At 37.0% G+C, this 18254-nt stretch overlaps 1 protein-coding gene across 1 annotated transcript in view; it reads right to left on the bottom strand.

Annotated features, from left to right (window-relative positions):
- Nucleotides 1-18254, bottom strand: part of LOC142354357 (uncharacterized) — a 350658-nt gene that overhangs the window by 14192 nt on the left and 318212 nt on the right. Inside the window, exons 7-9 of the mRNA XM_075406628.1 lie at nt 12455-12717; nt 7105-7246; nt 1994-2808 (exon numbers count right to left, since the gene is read on the bottom strand). Coding sequence (XP_075262743.1) covers nt 1994-2808; nt 7105-7246; nt 12455-12717 — 1220 coding nt within the window. The remainder of the gene's footprint in view (nt 1-1993; nt 2809-7104; nt 7247-12454; nt 12718-18254) is intronic.

Below are 18254 nucleotides of genomic sequence, written 5' to 3'. Positions count from 1 at the left end.
AGTGTTTTGAATGACTCTGATTAATTTTTTAAACAAAGTTCATGTCTCGCTGATGTTTTTCGTATAAAGTGTTTATATAAGACCTGACTTGATAAAAAAATTCCGCTTAAAATAACTTTTATTGTGTATGATTATATAAGCAGGGAGATTTTCTCGTAAGATCTTATGAGATCTTACACAAAATATTAACACTAAAGTTTTTTTCTTAAGTTCTTACCCAATAAAAAAACCGAAATCAGTGCGGCCGTCCGTTACATTAGATCAACTTTCTTTGGGAGCACGGAGAGCGTGTCACATTTCTAGCGTCCTAGATTTTTTTTCCCATAGAAAAATTTGTAATGCATACCAAAAAAACTATTTTGAGACGTGAGACAAGGAAAACTTTGATAGGATCTGTATTCGAAAAAGATACGCGATGAAAAACATTTGTGGTTTTATACACGTTCAAAAAGAATAACAGTGCAAAATTTTGAAGAACAAGCAATCGGTCAGACAAGTTTGTGGAAAGTATTGATCAAACTATGGCGAGTACCTATTAAGTCACCCAATTTTTGGAATACAACTGTATTAATGTTGAACTAACTAAGTCGCCTGGAGGAGATCCATAATGGACCAAAGTCAAAAAATCTGTAGAGATTTATACAGATTATCTGTTTTTTGAAAATCAGATGGTTATTGTACTGAAGTGTGCTACACTCAGTAACACTGTTTGATAATCTTAGTGCTATTTTGAGAATTTACGTTCTAGTGCGTGAAGCACAAATTTGGTTTGGACAAAGTCCATTTTAACGTGTGAACAAATTACTAAGTAGTTTTGAATAAACTACTAATAAAAGATCACTAACTCAAACTGAGAATACCATGACCTGATATTGTCACGCCACAACGAGAATACCAACTTAACCTTGGTAATTCTGTCGACACTGTTATCTCTATCCAATAGAATACTAGAGAACCACGTGTCCGCAAGTATAAAAGGATCTTGCACGCTCAACCACTAGCACAATTTGGTCCCCGATAACTTCTGATTTAAATCCTCCTGTATTGCTCCCTTGCTTAACTCTCAGCTTACTTGAGATAGATTCTAACTTAGAATATTTTGAGACTAGTTCTTAACTAAGAACTCTCTAAGTCAGAAAATATTAACTTAGCACAATTTTGGAAATCAGGTAAGTTCACCTTAACTTCTCTAGGTTATAAAGTTAAAATCTCTTAATTTCTATCTAATTTACAAGTTAACTTAGAATATTTTAACCTGTGCTAACTAACTAGTGCTATCTCAGTCTTAATAACTTGAACCATTCTATCCCTTCATGTTCGGTTCATATTTGATGCTGTTTAACATAACTTATTATTTCATATTTGCGTTTAATTTTCTTTAATACTTAACAATATACCAAGAGTAGAACTAGGGGTTGAACTCTCAAGTTATACATGTGGTCCCGCGATTAACCCCGTCGTTTAAGTATCTAATATATGGACCAGCAGTATAATATCTCTAAAATTTATGCAAAATTTAGACGGCTATGTTTAATCTTACAAGACCCTGGCACAGGTATGGACAATCCTGAATCAAGATTAGTATCGGATTTGGAAAACAACAAGCTTAGCTTCATATGGCTTTCAGCAACTATCGGCACTATTCATTGCTTTTCAGTGAATTTCAGTGCACTTCAACCAAAACTGTGAACTAAGTTTTGTCTTAAACAGTCAATGAAAACCCGAAAAAAAAATTGCACGAAGTTTCCCGCCAGGAAGAAGCAAAAATAAAAGAACGGGCAAAATCGTAGCTGAGAAATGTAGGATTAGTAAGTATAGGTAAGATTCCGAGGAATCCTATCCGGGAGCCCTGACGGCTCAACCCGTTACTTGAGAAGATATAAAGTTTGTGGAAGTTTCTGAGCAACCTGATTGTATGCCACAACACTTATTTTCTATGAAAATACTGGTGACTTCTCAAGTTTCAAATCGTGACCCATGAAAGGAAACTTACATTTGCAGGCATAGTGGTTCTGCTATGAGTAGTTGTGGGGCGTGCCTCAGTAGTTTGAAGAATTGTAGGAATGTTGGGCACATTTTCAGTTTTAGTGGCAAGATTAGTAGGACCAGTGGGGGTAATTGAGGCAGAGGTTGAATCTTTTGTAAGAAGGGTGGGAACAATTGCAGGACTAGTGGGAACATCGCCAGAACTGAGAACAAAAGCAGGAGTAGTGGGAACATTGACAGTAGTGGGAACGAACGCAGGAGTAGTGGGAACATCGGCAGTAGTGGGAACAAAAGCAGGAGTAGTGGGAATTTTTGCAGTAGTGGGAACGAAAGCAGGAGTAGTGGGAACAATGGCATTAGTGGGAACAAAAGCAGGAGTAGTGGGAACATCGGCAGTAGTGGGAACAAAAACAGGAGTAGTGGGAACATCGGCAGTAGTGGGAACGAAAGCGGGAGTAGTGGGAACAATTGGAGGAGTACTGGCTACGATAGCAAGATTAGTGGGAACGTTGGAAAAATTCGTAGGAGCGAATCCAGAAGTTGTCGGAACAACTATAGGACTGGTGGAACCATCTGCTGTGGTTGTGGGAGCAACTGTAGAAAATAAGGGAGAAGTTTCACGAATAGTGGGAGCAACTCTAGACGTCAGCATAGTAGTGGGCCATGGGGTAGAAGGGAAGGGGCTGTAGGTTGCCATTACAGGTGTTCCAGTGGTGTTGGTCTGGTCTATCTCGTACAACCACAGCCCTGTCACCCCCACATTAGTCCCTGTCTCCAGATTACCCACTGCTGATGTTCCGGAGTCGGGCAACTCAAATGCGGCTGAAAACCATATTTGTTAACTATTACAGTTGAGTAAGTCTTAGCGGTTTTGATTTTGTCACCGTCCCGCTGTTTTTCTAGAACTAATTTGCTCACTATAAACTACTCATGATCAGAAAATCCGAGCTCAAATCTGCAAATGGTCAATTCAAAAGAGATTCTCTTGGACCGAACTCGTTCAAATTGTCATTTCTCAAGAATCTCCGCATCTACCCAAAATTTGTCACAATTCTTTCAAGATTAAGCTAAACACAACTTTTTCACCATCTTGAAAATTTGAACAATTATTCAATCATATAAACCATTTTAATGCCTGCGTCCGAAAATTTTTCTGCACTTATTCAAGTTTGACAAAATTTACTTTTTTAATGGCGCGTTCCATTTTTCTTTCATCTGAGATAGTCATTCCAGCATTTTTCATTCAAGATTATTAACCCTTGAGTTTTGATAAATAATTTTGTATGATTGCGTACAAATGACCAACCTGTCATTTGAAGGGTTTGCAACAGAATAAACCCTTGCAAATTAACCTGCATACAAATTTACCTACAAATTTACCTAAACAGCGGTGATTATGTATTTCGGGCGTTCAACATTGAGCGTTCCGACTTTTAAATTAAACTCGTACTACCTGGGTCGAGATGTCCGCGCCGTTTCAGTACATTTTTTGCAAGAAATGCGCTGAATGTATTAAAATTGTATACAAATCCGCTGCATGCGCTCACTTTTGCTGATGTTTTCAGAATGCACTGGAAGTTAAAAACATCAGCGCAGCTTTAGATTTCTTTAAAAAAATTCAGCACAATTCCTACATAAATTTCTCAGCACAATTCCTACATAAATTATAAACGTTTTTCAGCCCCTTTCTTACACAGTTCCAGTGTATCCGTCTCAAAAATCAACAAATTTCAGCGCACTTCTTTTACAGAGTTTCTGACGATTTCTGAGTACAATTACGCAGGTTTTTTACTCGTATTTATTTTCACTAAATTTGATCCTATAAAAATATTTCACATTTTTGCAAGAAATGCGCCAAAAAACGCTAAATTGCGCTGAAATGTCAGCGCATTTTTTAATATAGTTTTAGCGCTTTTCAGAGATTTTCAGCGCATTTCTTGCAAAACGATTCAATAATTCAAAATCAAATTAAACAAGACGAAAGTCAAGAACAAATGCTACACTGGATTGGGTGATCACAAACAATCAGTACAGCAGGATTCCACAATCAGGCATTGAGGGAAAAGTTAAACGAGGAGTTTAAAAATTTATGGGACTGCGGCGCATTTCTTACAAAAGTTGAGCACTATTTCAGCGTCTTTGTAAGTCAGGTTTTTGTGTTGAAGATTTCAAAAATTCAGCTCATTTCAACGGATTTCTGATATAACATTCAGAAAAATTCTCGACTTGGATATAATTCTCGGAATTAGAAAAATAAAAATAATAATTTTGAATTCAATCAAACATGGTTACAACCAGCTTGGTAGACCCCAGATTAGGGGAGAAATCAAGTTTCAGTATTTAAAATGTCTCGAAAACTTTCCATCCTGAAAGGTAACTTTTATATTTGAATCTTTTCACTTCCTCCCCTTCCAAAAAGCTCTTCACTTCTCTTCGAAACTGACATGGATTTTTGTGTGGTGAATAGTTAGAAATACTGTTAAGTTGAGACAAAGAATTATTGATTCGGGCCACTCTATTAAAGTAATTATCTTCAGAACATTTCCGAAATGTTTTTCTGGCTTCAAAAAGTTTTTTCACTGGATCTGGTCTTTGAACAACCAAAAGTTATTGAACAGTGGTCTGAGGCATTCATAGAAGTTAAGCCCACTAAAATTTTGTTAAGCAGAATTAGGTCGTTAAGAAGTAGAAAATAACTGACTGGCAACAACCAGCGGTTTCGAACTAGGCTCTCAATGTATTCTTTGTCACCCAAAACTGAACGGCAATTATCCATTTTAAACATGATCTTTGCAGTTTTTCCAAGCGTTGAAGATACTGTGGTCCTGGGTTCCAGACATTTGACGCATAATAGACCGCAGAGAATATATATGTTTTCAACAATGTGCATTTGGTCTTTTTTTGTGGTGCGGTGTATAACTCTTCTTAAATGATTCAGTTTTTCAAATTCTTTCTTTATGGCTATTTCGAGGAGAAAATTCCAAGTCATGCTGGACGTAAAAATTAAACCGAGGTCTTTAATTTGTTTTTCGTTTTTGATGACAATGCCTTTTGCAAATAACTTTGTAGACGAATCATATGTATTTTTGTATGAGAACTCAAGAATGCTGAATTTGTCAAAATTGAAAATTAATTTGTTTGAACCAGACCATTCGATAGCTCTACTTATATCGAACTGAAGATATTCACGTTCTGAAATCTGTCCTATTATTTTCGTATCATCGGCTCATGTAGATATGATGCAGCAACTACTCAGAAATTGTAGTAGAGAGGTCAAAAATTTTTGTACAATCATTCACACTAGTTAGAGTTAGGTGAAATTTCATTTTTCGACTCATTCTAATGGCATTTCGATTCTAAAAACTCCTCATTCTCCGACTACGAGAATGGCTCTTGATCAGTTATATCAGAGAATTTTTTTTAACAAATTGTGGCTATTAATTAAGGTATCAGACAAAAGTGAGCACTTTTTCCAAAAAAATGGACAAATACATATCTGGACAGAAACGCAAGCTGGCGAAAACAATGTTTAAAATATAAATAGTTTGTTTATTTTTTCAACCGTTAGTTATTACAAACTCTCAGCTATAAAAACCGGAATTGGTGCTGCTCGGACTCTATTTGAGTGCAAACATTTTTTCTTCAGATTGTGTCTGGCAATAACATAGTCGGGTGAACTGAATGACGTAAAAATAATAGTTTTGAGGACAAAAAGCGCATCCAGAAGCTTCAAGTACTTTTTGTTTCAGAAAAGATTGTGATTTGTATTAGTCAAACTTGTTATTTCAGCGCTGAAGAGCACTCAGGTCAAATTTCAATTTTACCTGCTTTTTCTTCTGACAAAAAGATAATTGTGAGACGTTTTACGTATTTCATGTTCGAAACTTCTCAAATCAAATGAAGAAGATCGCACATCTTAATTATCAAAAAATGAAAACTTCGGACTGCCTTAACTGCAACAGAGTCTATGGCTAACTGAATCAAAAACAAACACTTAAAAAGTTGCTTATATGGTTTGGCTTTTGCTTGAACCCGATTTCGGGCCTAATTTTCCAGCAGAAATGTAATTTGCGAAATCTGTATCTGTTCGGTTTCGCCCCGCCCCCGATTTTTTATGCCTCTTATTATAAATTATATGCTATATTGATATAGGACGTTACTAGGTAAAAATTAGTACGCACGCCTGGGGTCGTTAAATTTATATGCACGTTCAGGTAGGGGCCGATACAAAAAAGATCCTGAATTTTTGTGTGAAGCAAACATGAGCAGCGTGCGGTCATTGGGATCGAGTGCATGACTAGACGGCTTCCTTCAGTTGAACAAACGTTTATTTGGTGGGCAATTGTGAACAATCAGAAGCCCAAGAGTTCGTTTAGGGTAATGAAAGAATTTTTGTTGGAACTCTCTTGAATTTAGATGGGGTCGGGAAACGACACTTTTGAAATCTTTGATGACAAAATCAACAATGGTAGAACATCAACTTTTATACCAATATCAATTTTAAAAAACCAAAATTGAATCATTTTTCTCACATTTAATATTCTTAATGAGTTATCACCGGTAAGGTCCGTCTGGAAGTTTTTATTAGGTCCGAAAAAACTGCTTTATGAAAATCTTTTTGGACCCCAATTTTCTTGTTTCAGCCATAGTTTTGCCTCAGTATTAGTGCCGTTCTATGAGAAGAAAACGTTATGTTATCGCCACACAAAACGGCATTTAAGTGTTGGCTTTGTTTTAACTTGCTATTTAAAATTCATTTTTATGGTATTTGAACCCTATTTATAATTCAGTGCATTATTTAATCTTGCTCTTGCATCCAAATAAACAGGTTAATAAAAGGAGAAGATAAAATGGCAATCCAAATAACCGTTAGCCTTAAACATTGCAAATATAAACATTTGGAAGAGAATTTTTGTCATTTGAAACTTTTTTCTTATTTTTCGCGGTTTGAAATTCGGATGTTAATCTTGCAAGATCTTGCAAGATTAACATCGTCTTGCAAGATCTTGCAAGATTAACATCGTCTTGCAAGATCTTGCAAGATTAACATCCTTTTGCACGAATATTGCAAGATCTTACAAGATTAACATCCGGTCTCGACCAAGGCACAGTGCTTACCAAAATTTGGTCCATTAACACCTGCTCTGAGGTATCCACCATCATCTCCGCCTCTGATATATTGAAGCTGGAAATAGTCAAATAGGGCCACACATTTTTCAGCTACTCCACTGGCTGCTCGGTCCACACATGCCAACACCATCTGGAATTATTGTTAGCGAAATAAACAAATCGGAATTCGCAATCCCTGTTCTCATGATTGCAAAATTGATTATACGTTGCTCAGAAATCCGAAATTTACACAATGCATCATATGTGATCTTCATTCTAGGCCATGTTTTATAGGCAATTTGTTTCCAAAAAATACTTTTCCGAACAAAAGTTCCGCTTTCTTGCACGATTTTCATTTTCCCCGACGCATTTTCCCCCAAGCGAAGTTTTGTTACGCTAATTAATGGAATAATTCAAATTGCTTTTCTAAACAAACTGTGATGGTTTCAAAGAAACATCAAGAAACTTAGAAGTTTTCTTTATTAAAGTTTCAAAGAACGAAAGAAGAACTTACCTGACGAACTTTCTTGCTGTGTCGATAAGTAATTGCCACAAAACTAAACTCAATTCTAATTTTGTTTTGGCGCTATCATTATCTTATTGACCTATCAATCATATGTCAGAAGCAAATTCTTCCACCAACAGAAACCTGATTTTAACATCCACCGACCTCCAACTAATGAACTCGATTGTACCCAAGCCATATATGATTCTCATGAACTGTTGATGAAAAAAAAATCACCTCCGGGATTCGGAGTTAAGATCTATTCACATGCCAATCATGTAAAATATTTTTAGCTAATCTAAATTTTCTCTGCATATTTTCGCATAGATAGCCACTATAAATACAAGCTAATTTTTGTATATTTTCAGTTCAAAATTTAATTCAAAATTCAACTTATTGAATTCTTTGACCCGTGTTATCGACCACGACAATGGTGCCCAGACCAGCTGCGGACAGACAAATTTTGGATCTATAGAATGCGGAATCAGCTACTGCGTGGATTATGTCTTTTGTGGCGAAATGTCGCGCAGAGAAGAAAGAGGACAAGGTCAACAACGACGGTACTGTACAGGACCTACAGGTAACCAATCTCTTCCTTAGTATGTGCGGGCAAGATGCAATTATTAAACTTAGGAGCCTAATGAGTCCTAAGAATTTGATAGACACTCCGTATAAAGACATCAGATTGGCGATTCAAAACTATATTTCTCCTAAAGAGAGAGTAGTAACGGCAGAAAGGGCTAAATTTCTGTCCGTTATACAAGGTGTAGGGGAGTCAGACGACGACTTCCTAGCACGTCTTAGAGAAGAAGCACGCTATTGCGACTTCAAAAAACTGAAAACAGCGGCCAACCCCGAAGAGGAGTTGGTAAAAATAAAGTTTATCTCAGGTTTGAGGGACCCTGAAGCAAAACTTAGACTACTAGACGGTATTAAAGCAAAACCAGCAATGTTGGTTACTGAAATGACCGAGAGCTTACAGTTCAGAAGTCAAGCAATGGCTTTTGCAAGTTCTTCATCAGGTAATAAGCCCTTTAATGTGAAAGAAAAAGTTGGGTTCAACTTCAAAAAGACCTTTCGGAAACCAAATGAAAAGATTACGGCTAATAAAAAGAACAACATGTGCACTAGGTGTGGAGGTAAGCCACACTCTAGTAGACCCTGTCCAGCGCTAAGTAAAAAATGCAACACCTGTGAAAAGGTGGGACACTTCTCAAAAATGTGTAGAATCAGACCCCAACCAAATTCAGGTAAGTACAATAAACAGAATAAATTTTGCGAAGAAGAAAATGTCTCTACAGAGCAAGCATCTCCAGCATCGGAGATGGGAATGTTTATACTAAAGAACAAATCTTTAGCATGTCTGTGACATGGGAATATATCTCAATAAATAACTGCAAAGTAAAAATGCAGGTATACACAGGTGCAGATAGCACAGTGATATCATCAAAAATATGGACTGAGCTTGGTAAACCTCAGTTGGATGGTAAGACAAGACATCTTGAAGTTTATATTGGTCATCAATTAACGCTTCTGGGATCACTTACTTGTGACGTTGAGTGGAACGGAAGCAGGCTCACTCAAAAACAACTTGCAGTTGTGCAGTCTGATAAAGAATTTGGACTACTTGGTAGAGACCTTCTACCCAAGCACGGCGTGAACAACATCACAGCCGAGCACCTACCTGCTGTGAAGGGTTACAAAGCTCATGTGAAGTTGATACCAGGAACACAGCCAATGTTCTGCAAAGCCAGAAAAATACCTCTACCTCTTCAAGAGAAGGTCACAGGGAAGCTGGAACAAATGGTCAAACAAGGCGTCCTTGAACCGGTACAGCCAGGAGGAGTCACTAATGCATCTCCAGTGGTGTGGCAGAGAAAGAAGAGTGGAGAACTGAGACATTGCGGGGACTTGAAAGTGCACATCAATGGCAAGGTTATGGATGAGGACTACCCAATACCGGACATGGAGACGATCTTCCACAACCTACATGGGGCCTCATACTTTGGCAAAATTGATCTCTCAGATGCCTACTATCAAATTGAACTTGACGAAGAAGCTAAAGATATATACACAATCAACACATCTCAGGGACTGTTCAAGATGTGCCGACTACCTCAGGGATTGAAAAACTCTTCTTCAATCTTCCAGAATTGCATCGAATCAACACTCAAAGGAATTAAAGATGTTGTGATCATTCAAGACGATGTATTGGTGTATGGAACTACCAAGGAGCAGTTCGACGAGAGAATGCTTGCAGTCAAGAGTCGACTACGTGAGAAAAACTTTACTATTAGTGAGAAAAAATCTAACTCAAAACCAGTCGATAGCGTTAGCTTTTTGGGATACTCCATTTCAAAGGAGGGAATAGCACCAGATCCCAAACATGTTGAAAAAATAAAAAATGTAAAAGCACCAACTAACAATAAACAACTCGAATCGTTTGTTGGGCTAGCTAATTTTTACGGAAGAATGATTCCTGATTTTGCAACAAAAATGCTACCCTTAAATAACATGAAAAATAGCGATTTCTTATGGACAAAATGCAACAAAAAGCCTTTGAAGACATAAAAAATCAATTATGTGCTAACCCACTAGTACAGCCATATAGTCTACAAAAAGAAGCAACAGTTACTACTGACGCCTCTGAAAAAGCCATTGGCGGGGTTCTTTCGCAAGAAGGCATCCAGTCATATATGTATCGAGAAAATTGACTCCAGCGGAGCAAAACTACTCGAACATAGAGCGGGAAGCACTGGCAATTGTGTTTGTGGTCACAAGACTAAAACAATTCCATCTTGGAAGACGATTTACCCTACAGACTGACCACAAACCACTCAAATATCTCTTTGCACCAGACGAGGAGATCCCGAAGACAGCATCAGCGAGAATCAGAAGCTGGTCAATAGCTCTAATGGGTTTCGACTATGAGTTGAGGTACACACCAGAAGAGCAGATACCCCATGCAGATGCTTTGAGCAGAATGGATTTTGGCGAAGACGAATCGGACAACGATCGAGTGTGCTTCGCAATCAATAACATCTACTTCGCCCACAGTGATTTGGTGACCCAAGCAGAAAACAAAACTGAACTTGGAACAAACAGACTCTTCCAAGACATAATGAAACGAATCAAAAGCGGCAATTGGAAACAATGTTCAGAAGCGGAAAAAGGATTCGAACAACAGAAAGATGCACTGGATGGAATCATCTTCAGAGGTGTTGTTCCTTTCATTCCACCCAAACTACGACACTTGGTTTTGGCAAAAGCGCATGAGACACATCCCGGAAAGAATGCAAATGAGGCATCAGTCAGAATGATAGCATGGTGGCCTGGCATTACACAAGACGTTCAACACTTTGTTAGTAAATGTAAGAATTGTCAATTCAATAGGCCTAGCCTGGGAAAAACGGTCTCTACGTGGCCAGAAGCCGACGTTTGGGAACGGCTCCACATGGACTGGGGTTATGTTAAGGACCAAGGCAATATCTTAGTAATTGTTGACGCGGGTTCTGGTTGGATAGAAGCCTTTCCCGCGGGAAATAGAACATCAGAAACAGTTAAAATATATCTTAGTCAAATCTTTGCAAGATTCGGAATACCAAAAACTTTAGTTTCTGATAATGGTCCAGAATTTGTAAGTGGTGACCTTAAACAGTGGTATGAATCACTGGGAATTAAGAAAATAGAATCACCATAGAGCAGTTCAGACAGTGAAGCGGGCACTTCAAGCGTGGAGTCCCAACCTTAATGTGTCATTTGGAGCCTTCCTGCAAAGTACACTGATGACACATCGCAACACTTCAAAGACGAGGAGCAAAACTCCAGTTGAACTCTTGTTGGAACGCAGAGTGAGACTACCAGCAATAGCAGATTTTGACTTGTGCGAACCCATTCTATTCAAGGCCAACGAAAACACAAAGACAGTTCCTGCTACCTTCATCATCAGGAAGGGCTTGAATACATCTTTCATACAGCCCGAAAACTCAGCACGGACTATTCTATTGAGCGACAACCAAATTGCGAGACTAGACGAGGACAATGTGAAAATTGAACCAGCAGTGGAGGAGACCATATCTCAATCAAAACAACGACTTCACTTCAGAGTACAGATGTGGGACCCTCACTTCAAGATGAAGCTTCTGCAGCCACATCATCTGCAGAGCACCAACAACCCGAAACCTCAGAGCCTTCACGAACATCAACAAGAAACAGAAAACAACCCGACAGATTTGGAGAACCTATACCCACAAACTTGCTTAAAAAAGGAGGAAGGATGTGATGGTTTCAAAGAAACATCAAGAAACTTAGAAGTTTTCTTTATTAAAGTTTCAAAGAACGAAAGAAGGACTTACCTGACGAACTTTATTGCTGTGTCGATAAGTAATGGCCACAAAACTAAACTCAATTCTAATTTTGTTTTGGCGCTTTCATTATCTTATTGACCTATCAATCATATGTCAGAAGCAAATTCTCCCAACAAAAGAAACCTGATTTTAACATCCACCGACCTCCAACTAATGAACTCGATTGTACCCAAGCCATATATGATTCTCATGAATTGTTGATGAAAATAGAAAATCACCTCCGGGATTCGGAGTTAAGATTTAATCACATGCCCATCATGTAAAATATTTTTAGCTAATCTAAATTTTCTCTGTATATTTTCGCATAGATAACCACTATAACTACAAGCTAATTTTTGTATATTTTCAGTTCAAAATTTAATTTAAAATTCAACTGATTGAATTCTTTGACCCGTGTTATCGACCACGACACAAACAACATAAAAGCAGATACTGGCAGCCACAAATGTAATCAATTTAACAATCAGACATGAAAGCTGTGACAAACCTGGAATGTGTTGTGATAATCCACAATCTGGGGAGGCTGAGTGACCTTGTACCAGGACACACAAATCGCCCATAGAGGCACAAACTCATCATCGCCAGTAAGTGTCGTGATCAGAGTGTATTCACGCGGCACAAGGTCACGTGATATGATGTTGTTCAACACACTCGGTTCAAACTTGTCAGAGTCTTTTGTGTCGGAAAAAACTGATTGGAGGATGTCTTGGAAGAAGTAGTAGTTGAAGTAGACGTCATAAGCTGTCAATCCTGGAGTGAGTAGTGAAGAGAAAAGTGTTCATTTCCATTTTTGTACATAACTGACTCACCTGTTTTGAGGAATTCGGTAAAAAGTCGATCAAATTCATGTTAAAAAAGATTGGATCAAAACGCCCAAACGAATGTAGAATGATCATTGATGCGAAATTTTGATCATAAATACCTAATAAAAAAAGCAAAGAACTTTTCAAAAAGTTTCCTTAAATATTTCCTTGCACCTTACAATAATCGAATATTATAATCTTAAATTTTCTCAAATTCTACGGGAAAAATGACAGAAGAGAAGACGTCAGAATTGATCTGAAAGTGAACAACATAAAAAGTATTCAATTATGCGAAGACTGTAATCTGCCATATGAAGCCAGCTGAAGCAAATATTTTGCCTTTATGATGCAATTTGAAGCTATTTATGACTTTTGCCTTGTTTAATCCTTTCGATTTCTGTATTCTTCAATTTTCTATAGTTTTTCGGGAGATTTCTTGTTGTAGTTGGTTGTTCTTGTGGTTTCGTGTAACTTTTGATTCGATTTGTATTAATTTTGACGTGTTTTGGTTAAAAAAATTGTGTGAAAAGAAGAAGATCTAGAATTGGGTACCGTGAATTCCAACTCTCAACATTTTATCATTTTGCCACAAACTTGATACTTGGGAAAATTAAATGAGTGTAAGCTAAGCTGTGAAGTACTTGTAATTGCAACTTAGCATCAAATTCGAGAGTCATTATCTTATGATCTGTACCGGTATCCACCATTTAGAAGCTGGTAATGACTTCTCAAGTTTGTTAAACAATTTCTCAATTTTAAAAGTCTAATAAAAGTAAAATTAAAATTCTAACAAAAGAAAACAAATAGAATTTTAGTTAAAATTTAGCTAAAGTCTAAAAGAAAAACTACACTTAAAAAACTATAATTTATTTGTGGGGCCCTTTTACAGCCTCAAGGTATAGGTCTCAATGTAGACTGTCTTAGTTCTCTCAGACTAACCGGATCAGTAAAACATTGAAGTAAGACTTCAATTATAACTGCGTATAACATAATTAACAACGGAGTCAAGTTATAGAGAAGACAAATGACGTGCTCAGGTACAACTACAGGACTGACTGAAGTCAGCCGTAAAAGCAGTATATTAAATAAAAAAGACTCTTCTCAACCTCTGGTTGGCTGGAGGCGTACATTTAGTATTTTGTCTGCTATGTTCATCCGGGGTTCAGAGTTTTTTATTCGAATTTGAAGAATGCAGCTGAAAAAATTAAATGTGTCCATCTCGTTGAGTGTTGAAGTTGTTGACTTGTGTTGTCGTCTGAGGTTCCTGTCGAATGAAGTCTGTGACTGGAGTCGATAGTGAGCTAAAGTTTTTTTGAATCAAGGCGACTTCTTGAGAAGTTTCGTCAGGCATTTTATCACCTCTCTGTTAATTAGGTGATTGTGTTCGTGAATTAGAGGTATAGTTTTTGTTGAAGTTTGGTCTACTTTTTACGAAGATTTGTTTTTTGGTATGGTGAACCCGATCATTGTGGTGGCCTAACGTTATTATTTCCATAATATGGTTTGTTGTTATTTGAGTTTGGTAGAGAAATTCTGTTTTGGATTCTGTGACGAAAAAAGTCCCGGTTGTTTCCGCTATTGCTCCGTGAGATATAAGTAAAAGTTAATAAAAAAAAATATAAGTTATCTATTGCTATAGAATGTGTTATTTGGGTGAAAGTGTTGATTTTATTTTCATCTTGTGTCGATCAAAATGTGTTCTATTGATTTCTTCTTGATATAATTTTTCTGATAATTTTCCTAATAAAAATTGTTGTTCCATTGCTGTTGATTTGTAATTATATTTTTCTTAAAAGCAATTCGTGCTACTTGTGTGGATCTACTGCTTAAACTAGTGCGTCGTTCCTTTCTGAATTTGGCTTATCAGCAGCGTTATTAACAAAGGCTTTTCGAGGCGTTTGTTCAATTCTGAGGGCTAGTGTTTTACTTTGTTCTCCCCAAGAATGCATGATACGTTCTGAAAGTGGTTTCGCTTGACAATACGCCTGTTGATTGACAAATATCTTTTGCAAATCTCGGTGAGAAATTCACCAGTTCCTCTATATTCTATTTGTAAGTGAAAAAAACCACTGTTATGCAATTTCTATTAGAGTTGCTTGTATCACGGCGATTCGTTTTTCTGGTCGTGCTATCATAGCCATTTTTGCTGTGATTGATTTAAGAAAACCTTCTGTAGTATATATCGGGTCAGTACCGTCAAATTGTCAAAAAAGTTGTTGCATGGGTACTACGCCTCCTAAATACGTGTACATCATTTGTGAATTTCTTCTCACGACAGGAGAGATGTTTGTGTTGACTCTGTCGGGAAGCAATATGGCACTGAAGCTTTTGTTTTTAGTGGATTATTTTATGAGTTAAACTGTCTAACAAAAGTCAATAACTGTGGTTGGGTTTGTTGTCTAAATTAGTTTTTCTCGGCGGTTGTTGAGTGGACGAAATTAAAAATACTGGTTCAATAATAAAAAGTACCGAATTTCGGGAACCAGTTGGGATCATATATATAATGTTATACATCGGGCAATTGTGGAATTACGTAGTGGTATTTTTCGGCTATAGCTTTTGTAGCTAAGAAAATATGACTGACCAGATTTTTCCAGAAACAGTGTATATACAATGACAGACGTGTGAGTACATCTAATATCTCTACGTCTGATCAATCTAAATCATTTACTGAGCTCAAAAATGTTTGTTTTTTAATTGATTAAAGCCTTCCATTGTTTTAAAGTTATTTTATGTACGCTATTTGCTCCTGACTGCGCGTAGTTTGCGTTTAGTGCTGATGCTAGTAATTTTTAATCATTTCCCAAACCGAACCGTCTGTCAGTCGTGTGTATTTGGTCACACGCTCATTGTAGAAATTCAAATAATGTATCTGATAATGTGTAAAGCAGTGTATCAAAAATAAGAAAATATGTCTAGCCGTGATGGGATCACGAATAAAAGTGATTGTGCCTTTAGTTAATTGTTTACCATAGATTTCTTTGAGGTAAAAAAGAAAACCTGTAAGAGAATTTGTTATGAATTTTCCGGCAGGGGGAGAAAAACTGTTGCTTTGCGCTACAATAGTGAGTTTTGTGTTGGATAGCTGCATTTAATAGTAATTTGAATTCATCTCCATTCTGAATTTTTGTAATTTCAAATAATTTGTGTCCTCTCTCAAACGATTATTTTTTTGTCTGAGTATAGACAATTGAGTGTCCGATGTAGACGATGTTTGACCGCTGTGATGGCTCATTTGACAGGGAGTAATTTTGTGTAATTTGTGAATAAATGTGACTGGAGTTATGCAATAGGATAGTGTTTTCTATTTACAAATTTAAGCAGTTAAAGATGTGTAAAGATAGCAAATTTTAGCTCTAGGTGTCTCTGTAAGAAGAAAAATTGTGTTCTGTGTGAATTCGTCTTACGGTTAGAGTTGTTTACGGCGTATAATATAGTTAACACTGGAACCAAGGTATTGAGAATACACATGACGTGCTCAATCATAATTACAAAAGCACTAGATAAAAGAGAATACGGTCTTTTCAGTCTGATTGGCTAGTGGCATATATTCAGTATTTCATGTGCTATTGTTAAAGTTTAAAACCCATCAGAGCTAGCTGCACAAATTTTTATTGTTCCAAAAAATTGGCTCTGAAATAGTGCAGCACTAAAAATTTAAGCAAAAGTAACTAGGGTGTAACAGATGTTGAAGCATTTAGTAAAATGCGCGCAAAGCGATGTGCATTAATAACAGAACTAACACGGAATTTCAAAATGTTTTAGAACAAAAATTGTTTGCCGTGTTTGAATTTACTCGCATATAAATTTAACAATAACAGTCTAAGGTTTCGGTTTAGGGAAACAGCTTAGGGTTCTGGTTTTGTTTAGCTGATTGCTCACTTGAAACAGAACAAGTGTCAACTATCCAACATAGAGATAGAAAAAGACTATGTTGTTTGAACGCTGTTCTTTTTTAGGATCAGATACATAAGATTATGAACATAGGATAATTCGTTCCCTGGTTGGGCTCCATTGAATTCCATCGATGGACCATAGTTATTTCATAAACTATCATAACCCATCGATGGATTATATTTTTTTCATAAACCCGTCGGTTGATCATAATTTTTTGATCAATATAAAGATACAGTTCTTTCGAATAAAAATTTGAATGGCATAAATTTCAACAACAGATGGAGTCAAAATGGTCACCATTCAAGTATATAAGCTGAAGAGAGTCTTCGGCTGCAGAATTAAAGATCTGAATATCTTCAGCATATCAGAATTGACTGCCGTTAACTGACGTAAAGTAGTAACAAGACTATTATCACTCAATTTATATCTAGAACCGAAATTCCCGGACTCATCAACTTGAGCTTCTTTTTAAATAGAAGTGAGCTCTGTAACACTGTAAAGCACAATATTTTCAGTGGGCTCCTTCTATTGAAGTAATGGAAATATTCTAATCCAGCTCGAACAATTTTACAACTCCCGGGAAGTAATTCTACGTAGAAGTAATTGTGACAACTTCAAGCAAGACTGTAGCGAACTGCGGACAGGTGACTCATTTCTTAAGGATACACAGAACAAAACATTTTGGGTAAAGTAATGTTGCAGCCAAATGTTGAAAAAATTTGAATCTGAGGAACAAAATCAACGAAATAAATGCATGATCATCCCCCGCGTTGGGCTCCCAGTGAACCCCTTCGATGAATCATAGTTATTTAAAGAGACAGTATCACTCTAGTACATGCAACCAGATTGTTTTTAAAAAGAGTGCTTTCTCGCTGCTAGACGGGAATCGCGCGTCAGTGTCAAAAGCAAGTCAATTGTCAGTGTCAGCAACGGGCCCCGGGAGAATGGCATCAATTTCTGGGCCTGCATTTGACATCAACTATGTGAGAAGAATTATGATTGTGTTCAGTTCCAATACTTGATACTTGAAATATAGCACGCGCTAAAGAATTAATTTTGAATAGACTTATGCGAAATAGTGTGGTAGTTGAATTTCAAAACAGAGGGAGCAGGAGTAATGAGCCCTACCCCCCCCCCCCCAATAGAGTATTGACCATACGTAGTAATCAAATAAGTAGTGATCCAACGTTCTATATAGCAACACAAATTTCAATTGGGTGCATAAAAGTATTGAGTGGGGACAGAATAGATCCAAAGAAATCCTTACGCGGCCCAAATAGCCAAAGAAAAGTTTTCAGCTCGACTATATAGTCATTTCGATATTAAAACGACCTGAACAATAGAGACCTGTTTTTGGCGATTTTCAGACCTATTTTGACGATTTTCGGACCAATGTCAATATTTTTCAAAACTTTTTTGGCGATTTTGAGACCTATTTTTGACAATTTTCAGATATAATTTCGACGATTTTTGGACCAATTTCAATGTTTTTCAAAGCTATTTTTGAGATTTTGAGACCTATTTTTGACAATTTTCAGACCTAATTTTGACCTATTTTCTATGATCCAATGAAATTCCATCAATGGA

This window comes from Convolutriloba macropyga, chromosome 15, assembly GCF_964194025.1.
Source record: "Convolutriloba macropyga chromosome 15, txConMacr16.3, whole genome shotgun sequence".
NCBI classification, from domain to species: Eukaryota; Metazoa; Xenacoelomorpha; order Acoela; family Convolutidae; genus Convolutriloba; species Convolutriloba macropyga.
This window is presented reverse-complemented; position numbering and strand designations above follow the sequence as displayed.